At 40.9% G+C, this 15,690-nt stretch overlaps 2 protein-coding genes across 2 annotated transcripts; both read right to left on the bottom strand.

Annotated features, from left to right (window-relative positions):
• Positions 1-6,236: 6,236 nt before the first annotated feature.
• LOC147459051 (uncharacterized) lies at positions 6,237-8,937 on the bottom strand. Its single transcript, XM_086511533.1, has 2 exons — positions 8,409-8,937; positions 6,237-6,343 (listed from the first exon to the last, which is right to left on the bottom strand). Exons 1-2 carry the CDS (start codon positions 8,935-8,937, stop codon positions 6,237-6,239), a joined length of 636 nt encoding a protein of 211 aa, XP_086367659.1.
• Positions 8,938-10,228: 1,291 nt separating this feature from the next.
• LOC147459050 (uncharacterized) lies at positions 10,229-12,108 on the bottom strand. The gene is made up of 3 exons (XM_086511532.1): positions 11,872-12,108; positions 11,459-11,799; positions 10,229-11,360 (listed from the first exon to the last, which is right to left on the bottom strand). The coding sequence occupies exons 1-3, from the start codon at positions 12,106-12,108 to the stop codon at positions 10,229-10,231; spliced, it is 1,710 nt and encodes a 569-aa protein (XP_086367658.1).
• Between the last annotated feature and the right edge of the window lie 3,582 nt (positions 12,109-15,690).

Genomic DNA, 15,690 nt, shown 5'->3' with positions numbered 1-15,690 from the left:
TCCGCTGCCATAAAGAGAAAAAGACAAGAGAAATGCAAGTTAAGCTTCTTTGAAGCCTACACATTTAGTATAAGTTGCAGGGCCAAGTGTCACCTCAGCACTATCTCACACGGATATGGGCAAGAGAGGATCAATGGCCCACACCTATTTCTGGGAGCGTGTGCATTGTGGGCCGTCCGATGTTGCAACGTGCCCGAGTGTACCAATTTGCCCGAATTTACTAAATTGACCGAAGTCTACACAGTGGCGGGTTCATCATAAGGGAACCCCTTCTCCCAATGCTTTCAACAAACACGCACAGGTGAGGTGGTTAAGGTGATAGGCTTGAAAGGCAATTTTTTGGGTTCGATTCCGGGGGCGGAGAGTAAGGGAGGGAGGGGGGCACCCGAATTTATAAATTTTGCTCCACCTGAATTTACCTATTTTCCCGAATCTACACAAACCGCATCGGACGGCTCAAATCGCACCCGGTCCCCGATCTCTCTCTCTCACACACACACACACACACACACACACACACACACACACACACAGACACACACACACACCTTCTAACTTCAATAGTTGCAACTCAAGTGTTGTCTCTCTTTGTCTCGCACACAATCGCTCATCATCATTGAGTCGGAGTCCTTAGAAGCGAGCAGGTTTTTGTCTCTCTCTATCTCTCTCACACACACATGCAAATGGCACTAGTAGCCAACCGTGCTATCGAGTCTCTCTCTCACTCGCATAGCCTCGCCAAATCCCATGCAATGCTATTCAATTTCCTCTAAGAATCCTCCCCAATGCAAGTCAGTGGGATTGACGAGGCCTTCCTTTTTTGTTATCCAAGATTCCAAGTCTAAGTTGAAGTGAAAGGAAAGCTCCAACAAGTGGTAGAGTGCATTGAAGAGGTTTTTCCTTTCTTAAAAAAGTGAAGTGAAGTGATGATTTTTTTATATACTCTAATGTAAGTCTCCCAATGAGAGACACATGGATACCTTCTCCTTGCTCAAGATTTTTAAGCTGCATCATATAAGTATAGATGCTATTCAATTTCCTCTAAGAATCCTCCCCAATGCAAGTCAGTGGGATTGAGGCCTTCCTTTTTTGTTATCCAAGATTCCAAGTCTAATTTGAAGTGGAAGGAAAGCTCCAATAAGTGGCAGAGTGCATTGAAGAGGTTTTTCCTTTCCTAAAAAAGTGAAGTGAAGTGATGATTTTTTTATATACTCTAATGCAAGTCTCCCAATGAGAGACACGTGGATACCTTCTCCTTGCTCAAAATTTTTAAGCTACATCATATAAGTACTAGTATATGACCCGTGCGTTGCTGCGGCCAAGAAGGAGTATCATTGAATTTTGTGTAACCCCCCCTCCCCCCTTCTTTAGAAGGATAACATATGTAAGTATTTTTTATGCATCCAATTGAAGGTAGTGACAACTATATCCTAAGTGCTTTATTATGTGCAATAGTGCATTATGGTATCAACATAAATCACACTAGATTTGTGCCAACAATAGAAAGTGCATAGAGAATTGAATGAACATAACAACTACATAACATAAACTTAAAAGACTACACATGAGGTTGGGGGGGGGGGGGGGGATGAAGAGAGAGAGAGAGAGAGAGAGAGAGAGAGAGAGAGAGAGTAGAATAAGTACATGGTTTTTTTTTTTTACTTTAGAGAGAGAGAGAGACGGGAAAAGGAAAACTAAAAGAAAAACAACAATCCACTTCCATTACTATAAGTAGTCTTTGTAAGCCCTAATATTCGTCTTTAAAGAAAGTTCTTTGCAAGCCACTAAATCTTAACTAACAAACAGCTGCAACTTCCAAACAATAGCTTCGGGATGTTGCATTTGGTACTCGTAGAACCCATGGACCCACACAATGAACGCTCCTACCAAAATGACGATGCCCCTCACACAGGGTGTATAATACAATCCTCCAATTCTCATATATATACCTATAAGAGTATTCTGCATTGGCCGGCAAGCGATCTCCGAGATCGCAAACCCGTATGCGAGCTGAACGTGCATTACGATTCGAAGCCAAACTGATATGAAAGTACCCTTGGAGTTCTCGGGAAAACTCATGCACTTCCATTAAAATGTTATCACGATAATAGTGATTCCTGCAAGCCAATTGGTTAATTACAATAAGTTCAATAACCAAAAAATATTTAAAAAAGCATTTTGCCTCATTGGTGTTCCTTACCTAACAACTTCAAAGCTTTCAATAATGTGTACTACATCATGCGTACTAAGTGGGCCTCTCCAACCAGGTGGATCTAAATGAGAAAATTGTTAGTTTGAACACCAAGCTGGAAAATTTTCAAAGGATATACTTAGATCCTACCATAGATAAGAAATGGTGGATGATGAAGCATCCAGCTAAACGTTGGTGTAGCCAAAGTGTGTCGACGCTAGAAGATGGCATGGACAGGTGTATGCAGGTAAGCAAAAGCATGGCAAAGGGATGGTGCAGCTAGGGAGTTCATGGGATGACAGGTAGCAGCGGAAGTGTATGCATGATGCGGCTTATAGGCCAAGAAAGGCTCCATAATGGGCTAATTGGGGTAGCAGGTGAAGGAGATGCAAAGTGCACCCTTGGGGTCCTGGGATGAAGAGCTTGAAGTGTTGGAGGAGCAGGTCCAGACGGCTCATCAAACCGAGCTACGGAGCCCAAGTTATTAAAGGTTAAAACTTTAGTGGTTTGCAGATTCTTGCCGGGCAGGGTGGCTGGGGACAGGTGGTCCAAGTGGAGCTTAAGGTACAGGTGTGTAGAGCTCGATTTATGGAGCCTACCCATCTTTTCGGATTGTGGATTGGAGCAACAGTTTGCAAGATATGGTCATTTGAAGTTTTTCCGGGGGCCGGGTCTGAGCTCATTTGGCCGCATTGGGGAATGTGTCATCTGGCATCTTCTGAGACTCGATGAAGTTCTAGAGCAGGGTGTACATCATGCGGAGATAATAGGAAGAGACTACATGCCAAACGGAGTCCGGAGCAAGATGTTATGGCAATCGGAAAACTGGGAGTCTTTGCCCAAAATTGTTTGCAGATGATTTTTTCCATTTTTGAAGGCCGTGATTCGAGAATGCTGAGAAGTCAAAGTGCAGATACAGAGAGGGTGGTTGTAGCCGGCAAGATGGAGTTTTGGTCGGTGTTTGCGGCTTGGCAGAAGGAGGTGAGAGCAGAGAATGGGAGCTGAGGAAAGAGGATCAATGAAAAAAAAAAAATCTTCTAAATATTTGTCAAGGGTTTTTTTTGTCTTGAGGTGCTAATCACTGAGGAATTGCCACGTGGCAGTGTGGATAGATCCACATGCGGGCGCGGGGCTGCTAAGCTTGAGGTATTTAGGCTGGGGCGTGGCCCTCCCATAGGCATCCAAGAGGAGTGAGGGGAGCTCCCCTCCCTAGTGGCTATGGCGCGTGAGGCGCGGCGCTCCAGGGGCGGAATGTTGGTGGTTTTGGCGGCGGCCGCCGGCGAAGCGGGGCGACGCAGGGCGCCCGCGGTGGTTGATTCGATGATGACATGGCAGACAGTAGGGGCGGTGCCCGCGCTCGCCAATGGCCAATTCTTTTGAGGGTAAAGGTAACCCCCCCCCCCCCCCCATAGCGACATCGCTATTGCCTTGGTAGGGGAGGGGTCCCGCTGCTACAGGAAGAGGAGCCCGCCAGTGGAGGTTAAAGGCTAAAGTTAAGGGCGCTCAAAGGCCAAGAGAAAGGAGATCCGGCCAGCCAAAAATGGAAGGACCAAGGACCAAAGGGTGGCATGCAAAGCTTTCCAAAGTGAGCTAGGCCAAGTGCTGGCAATGGAAGTTAATGCTAAAAGGAACTTCAAATGGAGTCCACGACATGGAATGACACCACATTTTTCTTTTTTGAGATTTCTAGACACACTCCTATAAAAGGAGGTTTTGTTTCATTTGTTAGGGTCTTTTGGCCAAAGGGGGGTCTTTTGACGAAGGAGGGTTTTTTGCCAGGGCTTTTGGAGCTCTTGTTTTGGTGGCCAAGGTTCATGCCGGTGGTGTGTTGGTTGTACATGATATTGCCTATGCTAGAAGACTATTCCCTACTATTTCAAGGCATCATTCCCCCTTCTCTTCTCTGCTTGTGTGCATGTGTTTCCGGGCGTGTGTAGGCGTGTGTGCCCCCCCGAGGTTTGTCGTGCAAAGAGGGATAGAGAGAGGTTGTGTGAGTGTGGAAGGCTGTGAATTGAGCGGAGCGGAGCGATTGAGTCTGTCTGATGCATTGCAAGGCGTATGTGCGTATGATTGTGTGAAAGCAATGGTTTGCTTGCGGATAGTTTTGAGTTTTGAAGGTGAACTCTAGTGGATTGGGGCGCTTTGTATACCCTGGGCTATAGTGAGGCATTGTGTTGTGTGCTGGGTGTGTTCCCCTTTCCCCCTCTCCAACGTAGATACTGTCCAATGCCTTCTTTGACATGGCATCTATAAATACAATATTTCAACCCCGTCCAAGAAACATCATAACATCAGCTTTTCATGACAATCAAAGTGTATAGAGAATTGAATCAACATAGCACCTATAGTATGCGATCCACAGGTTGGTGTAATCGAAAAGAGCACACTATTGATACCATTGAAACTTTGAAATTTGCAACAAAATCTTAGTTCTCGATGACTCATAGACATGCATAAAGAGCTACACAAATCTACTCGTTTATGTGTACATAAACCTTAAATTTTTTAACATTTTCACATAATGAGATGGAAAAACATGAAAATATCATGCATATGCAATACATAGTTTTGAGATTTTAAGAAAAGAAAATAACTTCAAATGCAATACCAATAAACCTTCAAACACCGACAGATCTTATTTACGATTTACATTTCCACTCCATGCAAAATGTCAAAACTCTTAGGAAAAAATCAACAAAATAGTTAGTGGCAAAGGATGCTTTGGTGGAGTTTCAATTGGTAATATATAATAACTATAATAACATTCAAATTTCCTACACTATCATACGTCGATGACCCTTTTGTAAAAATAATCGCACAAACTCTATCGTCTTGTTTGAACCTTCCACAATTAGGATACATCATATTATACATACTTTGTGGATACACATCATAACAGGGTCTCAATGGTCCCTAATTTCCAAAAAGAAAGGGTTTTATAGAATGAAGTTTGTTGTTTGCAAAGAGAAAACAAAATTTAGTCATGTGCATATGCATCAATACAATAAAATATCCCATTGAAGTGGTTTGATGTGCATGACCCCAATCTGAAGTTGTCTACAATGGTCATTACGAACTAATAATGGGGTCTGGAAAGTGCTACCCAATTATTTAAGAGTGCATAAAGTGAACCAAATCTAAAGGAGTAAGACAATTTCTACTTGTAAACCTAAAGATAACTTTCAGAATGAAATGTAGATAGTGGTAAAATATCATGGAATCTATCAAGCTTCCAAGTATTTCATTGCAACGTCCTTGAAGCTCATACAGCTAAGCATAGTTGTAATGATGGAAGCCTCTTTTCTAAAAACATGATACTTTATGTCCCCAAGCCACAAAGGTAGTACCTCATATTGTTTTGACCAAAAATATCATCTCAACCAAAGTCTCAAAACTTAATTTAAGTATACTCTATGGCTTTATGCCATGTAGATCAAACAACACAAGTATAAAACCAAAAAAAAAACAACATGTCCACTAATTTATCCTACCAACGCAGTTCAAAGCAAGGTATGCTTTAGTACATCAACATAGTGAATCAAATTAACACACAAAAGTACGTGCTTCAACTATTTCTAGTAGCCAAGGTTGAATGTTTCTATATGGCACGGCCATCAGAAGCTCGAGCCATCTTTGTCATCAATGCATTCAATCGATTCAAATGGACCTTGAGCTGGGTTACCTCTCCTTCTAAAGCAAGGACCTGGTCCTTAAGTGCATCAATTTGGACGTGGATTTCCCTATTGGGCATGTGTGAGCTTTGCATTGATTCAAATTTTTGCTCCATGCGCACCAGCATGTTGAATTGGTTCTCCTCAACTTGGGCCATTCCTCCATTAAAGCGTTGTGCACATAACCGCACCTCATTGCAGAGGTCTACAATTTGTTGGCCATTCGCTTGCTGAGCCATGTCCAAAAGTACTTCCAAGTGTCGTTCAAAGTCCAATTGCCTAGACTCACTACGGACAAAGAAGTCCCATAATGCAGCCATGAGTTCATGATTCCCATCATTTACCACAGGATTAATAGAAGAGGATCCCACGCATCAAGCACTTATCTTTGCCGCTCGAACATTGGCAAATTTTGGAGGAGTGGACTCAATACCATCTGACTCGGTCTCAACGATGGCATTGTTATTCATGTTTTCCATAGCTGTACCATTAAAAAGTACATCACAATGCATATAAAGTTGAACTATGTGTCAACTATCACAAAGGAAGCAATCCCTTGCACAATATTACGAACATAACATCTTATCATCCAAAAAAAACATAATCTACACAAAGCATAAGAGGTGCAAGCTCAAGAAAAGACACAGAGAGACTTTAATGTTTTCCTCAAGCAACATGCATGATTTTCTCTCTTCCTTATTGCACATCTCTCTCTCTCTCTCTCTCTCTCTCTCTCTCTCTCAACATAGCAACCTATCCTCTCACAAACGTGAGGATCAATGCATAGAACTTTTGTGCTTAAACAAAGATCTCTAAGATATGAACCTAATATCTTGGATCCCTCAAACTCAAATCGCAAGTGGAAAACTCTATTGCATAGAATTACAAAGTCATAATAAACACCAAGACATTTATAAATGTATCCATATTTTCAAAGAACATTGCCTAAAATGGATTACAAGCATGGAAAAGCTATTGATATGTTTTTCATAGAAGCAAACACAATCAAGGACATTATCGTGCCACAACTGATCTAAGAGGCAATATCAACGTAGCTCGCTTCATCATGCAATTGGCAATTGTCTTGGAGTTTCTCCATTCCTAAATTAAGGACCGTTTTTCCATCCCAAGGTTGATTATCTCCTAGATTAACAAACAATAGTAGTAAAAAAGGGAGACTTTTTTTAAAATAATACAATTGAAGCACCAAACACAAAAATTTACACATACCAGTTATTGCAGCTATGTATGGTACTGCCAAACATGCAAGTTGTTTAGGCAAGTAGATTTGGTAGATCAACTCAGTGAACCTAGAACTCTGGAGGTACTACCAATCATTGGGAACGGAGTATCCTTCATATCTAGCAAACCATTGAGCATCATCTTCATCTTCGGAAGACACACACTCCTTCCTTACCAAGTAGACACAGTACTCAACGTCGGAGGAGTATGCCAAAATACGCAATGTAAAGATATCGATAGATGGCAACTTCCTAAGGTCCGTAACACATAAGGAAACAAAAAAACCAAGAATCTTACTTTATGTCAAGTGAATTTCTGATTTCATTCACACTCACCAAAAACAATTTTCTTGCTTGCGGATGGTCCTAACAATTTTTTTGCGCGGCAAAGGTGCACACCAAAAAAGTGGCTCTGCTTAAAATAATGGAAAAAAAAATCAAGGTCCCAAAGATAACACAATAAGTCTCCATGTCATGTCTTAATGGTGGACAAAAACATACCAGGATGTGGATGATCTTCTATATTTAATAGAAAGGACACCTCGAAGATGTAAGTCATTTGATCCATGATCTATATACCCAAATAAAAACCACAAAAACGACAATGTAAGGAAGGAACAAAACCTTCACATGACATAGTTTAGTATATGTTATGGAGAGAGGCAAAAAAGTAATTCACAAAATATTTTATGATTTGAAACATATATAAAGAAGAACACAATGATGAGAAGGATTGGAGCTTTCATATGGCATTGATTGATATCTCATGGTACATAATGTTTATTGTTAGTGCAATTGTTTTGTAATTACATCAACGTCACGTAGGAGAATTTTCACTCCAGTAGTTGAGCGTGCGCATGACAATGCAACATACAGTTGTCCATGAGTGAAGACCGGTGTCACTAGGTATAGGCCCAACATGGTAATGCTTTGGCCATGTGACTTATTTATCGTCATACACAAAGAAGGATTGGAACCTTCATATGGCATTGTTTAATATCTCATGGTAAACAATGTTTGTTGCTAGTGCAGTTGTTTCGTTTACATCAATGTCACGTAGGAGAATCTTCACTCCAGTGGCTGAACGTGCATGTGACAATGCAACATACAGTTGTCCATGAGTGAAGACCGGTGTCACCAGGTATAGGCCCAACATGGCAATGCTTTGTCCTTGTGACTTATTTATCATCATACAAAAAGCCAATCTAACTGGGAACTGCCTCTGTCTAAGAACGAATGGCAACTTTGCACCAGAATGCACAAAACATATTGGAGGGATGAAAACCCGAGTGCCTACCCGTGTACCTGTAATAACTTCTGCCTCCAGAACTCTTGCATGAAATGCCTTGCACACCAAGCGTGTCCCATTACATAGACCTCGACTTGGATCAATGTTCCGTAGTAGAATTATTGGGGCATTCATTTTCAACTCCAAGCAATGTGTTGTAAATCCACCACCCAAGGTGAGACTATTTAAAAACTCCACAGAGTATAAGAAAGGATCTTGCATCGAGTTTTCCGCCACAAAGTCAGCACTAAAGTATTGCACAACATCACCTTTCATTGTGTATAGGGCCTTAGCATTGACAATATCAACTTCAGAGGTTTTTGGAGCAAGGATGGCCCGCTCTTTGAAGTATTCTGCATGGACCACATCTTTATCAATTTCTGAATAGATGCAACCTATCAATACATCCAATGAGGATGAAGAAAGCACCATGTGACGGGGGATTTCTATCATTTGTTCATCACCTATTGTCAAAGTCCCATTTCCTATATCCATAAGCCATTCTCTATAGGCAGAATTTGCAACATCACCACCTCCCACACGCATGTTATGTGCCAATCTAAGAATCTTCACACGATTCCATAAGCGCGATCGACAAAGTGTAGCATCAACAATGTCAGCACGCGCTCCCTGGAACACCACTGTAAGATCTGTCTGAAATCTCCCCCAAGAAGCAACACTTTTCCACCAAATGGATTTGTTGAGCACATGATATCTTGCAAAGACCTATCCAAAGCTTCGAAGGCATATCGATGCATCATAGGATCCTCATCCCACACAATCAACTTGCACATTCTAAGAAATTCAGCAAGTTGACCTTGAACAGGGATATTGCATGTGCTACAACTATCAAGGTTCAAGGGTATCTTGAATCTAGAATGTGCAGTGCATCCATTTCGCAATAGCAATGTTGAAATACCAGAAGATGCTGTGGCCAATGAAACTTCTCCTTCTCCACGCACACGTGACAACAAACAATTATACAAATAAGTTTTCCCAGTCCCTCCAAGACCATCTAGGAAAAAAATAGCCCCACCATCAATAGTCAATCCATGCAACACTGCCTCAAAAGCAATCCTTTGATCTTCATTTAGACTCTGCTCCATTTCACGTGACACGGACAGCTCTTGCATTGTGTAAGGCATTGCTCTTGGAAAAGCAAGCTATTTTCATCACGTGTCACAAAGCGTTCATCAGGCATTGGAATTCCAGGAAATTCAGTTAAACTTCGTCCAAAAGTACCAAGAATGTTATGCAAATCTCTCAACGCATACCCTTCAGCAACCTGTGTACAACCATCTAATGACTCATATCTCATCTCCAACATGTGTTGATAGTCCTCATACAAAAAGCGTCGAAATATTTCCCATAAGAGATGAGGGGAGGAGGGTTCACAAAACAATAGAATGGTCACAAACAAATGTCTCAATTGCAAGCCTGTATGTGTACTGCAAGCTTCCTCCATGCATCCGAACCATTCCCCATCATCTTCCAAGATACCCCTTGCAATGCATGGTGCCTTGAATGTTGGAAACAATACACCATTTGCGGAGCATAGATCCTCAAATGATTTACATCCTTTACAAATAGTCAAAAGCAAACGGACATAATATCGTTCACATGTAGAGGGCTGCACAAAATACATCCGCCCAATAGTGTCCCCACAACGTCTCTTTGTCCACTTCTTGGAACCCGAATTCCACACCCACTTTTGAGGAAAATCGATGTACAAACTATCATTTGCTTCAGGATTCTCCAAGTTGCATGTGAACCACTTTGTCAAAGTGGTCTTCTCTGAATCATCTCTTTGCAAGAAATCATTAAGTCTATCATTATCTCAAAAAGTCACCATTTGACCAGCCGGAACATGCACGCTCAATCTCTGAACAATTGGTGCGTCATTGTGCAAAGGATATTCAAAAATTCTCCAGCAAGACTCAGATGCAGATACATAGCTGCCATCTATGTACATGTATATCTCATCAACGTTCACCCTTTCTGCATCACGTACCGATGTATGGAATCTTACAGTTGCCCTATCATGCCCCTCGTAGATGTACTTATAGACATACTTGACGGCTGAAATTGTCGAGCATACCTCAACATTGATATACGCATTAAATAGTGTTGACAAAACAGGATTATATGGCACAACCCATCGGTTATCAATAGTAGAACCCCTAACGTTGGCGGTGAAGCCATTGTTTCGTCGCACATAAATGGGGTAGCCATTATTATCCATGCTTGTTTGCTCACAAAATGAACGTGGATATTTTCTAATACATCGGCCATCAACCATGCAAGGAGATGACCTATTGAACTCACCGCATGGACCATGAATGTTACAACTAACAATGATATCATGCAGCACTGGAAATCGATTTTTATCTCGCAGCTCTGCACAAACCATCTTGTCATAGTCAAATGTTGATTGAGGCTTACATCGAGGATCTAGAATCAATAATGTATGAGAATGTGGCAAGCCTCTGTTTTGGAAATCCACGACGGACATGTAAGCCACCACTTTCCCAAAAATATCTTTCTTTAAGATATACTTCATCATGCTCGAGTGTTTCAAGAAGAAAACCCTGGTGGTTATGTCTGGTCGATCAGAGGAAACTTGTCCTGAAAGTAATGCCTCATTTATTTCTTGCCATTTGGGGTTACATGTGAATGTGATAACTAGGTCTGGATTTCCCTTTGCACGCACAATTGCCATTGCATCTTGATACAATTGGTACATGTGCCGAGGGTCACCTATAAAAGATGAGGGTAAGACAATTCTTCGACTTGCAGACCGTCCAACTACAACATCACTCCCAGACAAATGCACCATGTCAACCAAGCCTACATACAATTCTTCCCTCAACATTTTCTGATTTGTACGGACCCATGCAACATGACATTCCTCAATGGCACAATATGCATCTCGCAGCTCTGCACAATATGCATCGATTTTTATCTCGTAGCTCTTGGGGGTCCATGCACATTATCATAAGGAAGCTTGATATGCCATCCATCTTCTCCCCGTGGAAAGAGAAGAACATACAATAGTGGCATGTATGACCTGTGTAGATTTGAAATCCTTTGCAGCCTTCCATTTTGACAATGTATCACAATGTCTCGATGGACAACTGTTTGTACATCCCCTTGGCCTGGCATAATCGCAGCAACCTCATTGCCAACAGGTATCAAGTACTGCCTGGAAGTATTTCTATTCTCACAAATTGTCATTTTGATCTCCACACCAGGACTGTCACGTAACATTCTACCAGCATTGTAGAAGGCATTCGCATACGGATTACATGATCGCATCATCATTGATAATGCTTCAAGAGTGGACAAATTCAAACCATCCAAGGCACTCATACAATTCCGAACCTCATGCTCAGTATCATATACATATATCTGTGCAAATTTTGGAGCCCCTACTTCATGTGGTAGCAAAGAACCAATTCAATGGTAAACACCACCATGTACACGAAAGCAATCTGCACCAGACCTACCCATCAATGTCTCATCAATGGTAGCTCCAAGAGATGCAAATGCCATAGCACTATTGTAACTCCTGATGTTTCTTCTGAAAGACTTACTCAAAACATCACTATTAGTGAGTAGCCTCTCCAATACATCTGGCGGTCTTGCAAGAGGAAAGAGGGATACTTTTCCACCTTTGCAACAATATTTTCCCATTGATGGTGTATCTTCCTTCTTCATTTCACACGGCCAAAGACGTGCACCACAAAACTCACAGAAGGAGGACATGGTTCTTCTATGATCTGTAGGCAATGAGACATGTATCAATGGTAGCATGGAAGGGTGGACACCTCGTAGACATGGATAGGCATGTAGATAGCAAGCAATTCCTCCAAGTGATGTGTCATGAACATACGGGACCTGTTCCTCATTTTGAGCATCTATGAGAGGGTAAAAGTGTCCGTCATATTGATGGCGCTGCTATCTTATTTTGGAGGTGCGTTGCCTTGCCCGTTGTCGACGATATCTTCTTGTCGCATCCAAACATGAAAGAGTGTGTTGTCTTCGTCCTTGTCCTTGCATGACAGTTTGCAAAGGAACTTGTGGAATAGTAACATCACCATGGAAAGAACCCTCCACCAATGTGGAGGGACTCCTACCATGACCATGGCCATTTGTTGAGCATGGCAAGGCATCCTCTAGCAAGTATATCGTACATTGTATAGCGAGTTGACGTCGATAATTTCGTGCAACCTTTCGGCGTGCACGCACATGAGAGGAATGACTTGTAGATTCAGGAAGACAAAGGCATGTGTCCCTTGTCCTCATAAATGCTTCTGTCAAGCAACAGAGAAAACACTAAATTCATAATGAGTGCATAAGTTTTATCATTTTAGTTACTCCCAAATGCAAGCATAAAATATCCTCAATACATCATAGTATTAATTAAAGTAGTGTACTTAAGGTAGGGAAGTTCCTTATCTATACTAACTTCCAAATGCAAGCATATAATATCCTCAACACATCATATTAATTGGAGTATTATACCCAAGGAAGGAATAAAGAGTGTGCATGAGTTCAAGGCTTGTTTGATAGATCCTTTCTATTGCTTTTCGTTTCATGCATCCTCCCACTTCTTCTATCAGTAAGATATATTAAATTTAATAGACATCCTAGGATAAATTGAATATTAAATGACACCATTGGAGTTGAAGACTCAGTTGTGAGACTTCTTGAAGGTTATTTAGCATCTCCTATCATTGTTTCTCTGTATGACATCAAGAACAAATTTTTCATGGGTTCTTGCATGAAGAAGGAGAGAAAGGTTGAACCACCCAAGTGTGGTAAGAGTGGTTTTGTTGGTTTTCTCACCCAATGTGGTAGACTGGCTTTTCCAATTCCTTCTCCAAATATTGTAGGTTGGTTCTCCCAATTCACATTGAAATAGTATGCTTAGGTATCAAGACTCATCGGCAAGTCTATTAGCATTGCCCGTATGACATCCAAAACCTGCCCCATAATGGGGTCTTCCTATTGTGCTACCAAACGTGCCTATCATGGCTACCTGCATGAAGAAGAAGAGGAATCTTAAAGTTTGGTAGATTGGTTATCAGAGTTTCTTGCCCCATTGCAATAGACTGGCTCTCCCAGCTCCCTCTCCATTGTTGACTGCTATGCTAAGAGCAAGAGTTTCAATAGGTCTTGCTTGTCTCATGCAATATTTCTCAGAATAACGTAAATGAGATAAGGAGCTCTACGTCTTCCACTGTAATATGAGGAATCACTTGGGTTTCCTTCGAAATAGAAAATTTTGGGGTTAGTTTTTGTCACAAATTTTCTTGACCACTCTACCTCTCTCTCTCTCTCTCTCTCTCTCTCTCTCTCTCTCTCTCTCTAGCTATCTATACCTCACAATGCTAGGAATTGCATGTGCCATGTGTGTTTTTTTTTTAAATGCAGAATGCCTTCTTTTATAGTAGGGAATGTTGAGATGAGGTTACATTTGGACTCTTTTATCTCTCTCTATGATGCTAGAAAATGTGTTTATCATGGATACATACATTCAGAAGGAGAGGAAGCTTGAAGTTTGGTAGATTGGTTATCAGAGTTTCCTGCCCCGTTGCAATAGATTGGCTCTCCCATTTCCTTCTCCATTTTGGACAGCTATGTTGCCCGTGATTAAGAGGAAAAGTCTAATTCATTGACACATGGATATGTCAAGGGGCCTTACTTATCTCATGCAATATTTCTTTCTTAGAATAACAAAAATGAGGTAATGAGCTCTACGTTTATGACTGTAGTATGAGGAGTTACTTGGGTTTTCTCTAAAATAGAAAATATTCGGGCTAGTTTTTGGCACAAACTTTCTTGATTTCTCTCTCTCTCTAACTATATATATATATATATATATATATATATATATATATATATATATATATATATATATATATATATATATATATATATATATATATATATATATATATATAGTTTTTTAGGAATTCCACGTGCCATGTAGTTTTTTAGAAATATAGAGTGTCTTTTGTCATGAGTGTGAATCATGCACTTGCCTAATGTTAAGATATGTTGAAATGATGTTGTATTCTCCTCTCTTTTGTGTGTGTGTGTGTGTGTGTGTGTGTGTGTGTGTGTGTGTGCACGCTTCACAAGGCTAGGAATTGCATGTTTCATGTGTAAAAAAATAGGAAATAGAGAGTCTTTTCTCATGAGCGTGAATCATACACTTTCCTGATGCTTGGAGATGTTGAGACGAGGTTCCATTGGGCCTCTTTTAGCAGTTCAATATGTATAATCAATTTAGACATCATGGCAGCGTAATAGAACATAGGTGTAGTAGTCCCAATGGTCCCGAAGGCTATGGTGCAAAGGTGTAGAGAGGTAGAGTGGTCAAAAGTGATTGAGAGAGAGAGAGAGAGAGAGAGAGAGAGAGAGAGAGAGAGAGATGTTTTAGCAGGGTGATAGACTAAATCACTCGAAAAGAAATCTTAAAGCTCTCAAGTATTGTAGCATTGATATTTTTTATCCAAGTGCTAAAAAAAGAGCTATGTTTAGTGTAATCCCACATAAATTTTACTTTTGAATTTACTTTTGAAATCATTATTTGAAGCTGAGAAAACCTACAAAGACTTAGAGGATAGCTCGTGGCCAAAAGTGGCTATGATAGAAAGAGGGAGGGGGGAGGGAGACAATTGTCTCAAAAGCTATAATTTTCCTTTAAACATTGTTCAAACCTAGGTTTAGTGTATTCTCACTTGCAAATTTGGAATTCACCTATAAATTCCAAATGGAAAGCAAAAACACCTAGAAAGCTCAAAGGAATTTAGGGTGTAAAAAAATTCAAATATAGGCAAGGGTTTCCCTTTGCCACCACCCATCTTCACCACTCACATTTTGGAAAAAATCATTGTGTATTGGAGTGCTCGAAGATTGATTTAGTGTACTTCCATCCATGGATATCTTATTTTAAAAAAGAGGGCCAAATAATCTCAATCATGACAAAGTCAACCACACAACATTGACTGTAGGTGAGACCATTTGAACCATCCCCAAATTAAAGGCTTTTGCTTCTCTTTCTGGTCCCAAGGGAAAACACACCACGTCAAAAGACCACCACTCATTGACACACATGAAAAATCCAAGTTTAGTGTAATCCCACCTATGAATTTTGAGATCCACCTCTAAACTTTCACCTCAAGGTGATAGCACCTACGAAAGGTGATAGCACCCATGAAACTAAAAGCACCCGTGTTTTGGAGAAAAGCATGCTTACTTAAGTGCAATCCCACCTACGAATTTTGAGAT

This window comes from Adiantum capillus-veneris, chromosome 4 (assembly GCF_014529385.1).
Source record: "Adiantum capillus-veneris isolate H3 chromosome 4, ASM1452938v2, whole genome shotgun sequence".
Classification (NCBI taxonomy): Eukaryota; Viridiplantae; Streptophyta; class Polypodiopsida; order Polypodiales; family Pteridaceae; genus Adiantum; species Adiantum capillus-veneris.
Note: the sequence above shows the minus strand (reverse complement) of the source record. Positions and strands in the feature narration are given on the sequence as shown.

Excerpts from the sequence above, each read along its gene's own strand:
- LOC147459051 (XM_086511533.1), bottom strand. The coding sequence starts at position 8,937 with ATGCGTGTGGGAGGTGGTGATGTTGCAAATTCTGCCTATAGAGAATGG. Across the intron at positions 6,344-8,408 it reads GGAGGCAGAAGTTATTACAG|CTATGGAAAACATGAATAAC; the intron begins GTACACGGGTAG and ends TTAATGGTACAG.
- LOC147459050 (XM_086511532.1), bottom strand. The coding sequence starts at position 12,108 with ATGAAGAAGGAAGATACACCATCAATGGGAAAATATTGTTGCAAAGGT. Across the intron at positions 11,800-11,871 it reads CTGGTGCAGATTGCTTTCGT|ATATATGTATATGATACTGA; the intron begins GTACATGGTGGT and ends AAATTTGCACAG. Across the intron at positions 11,361-11,458 it reads AGGATTTCAAATCTACACAG|CTACGAGATAAAAATCGATG; the intron begins GTCATACATGCC and ends GACCCCCAAGAG.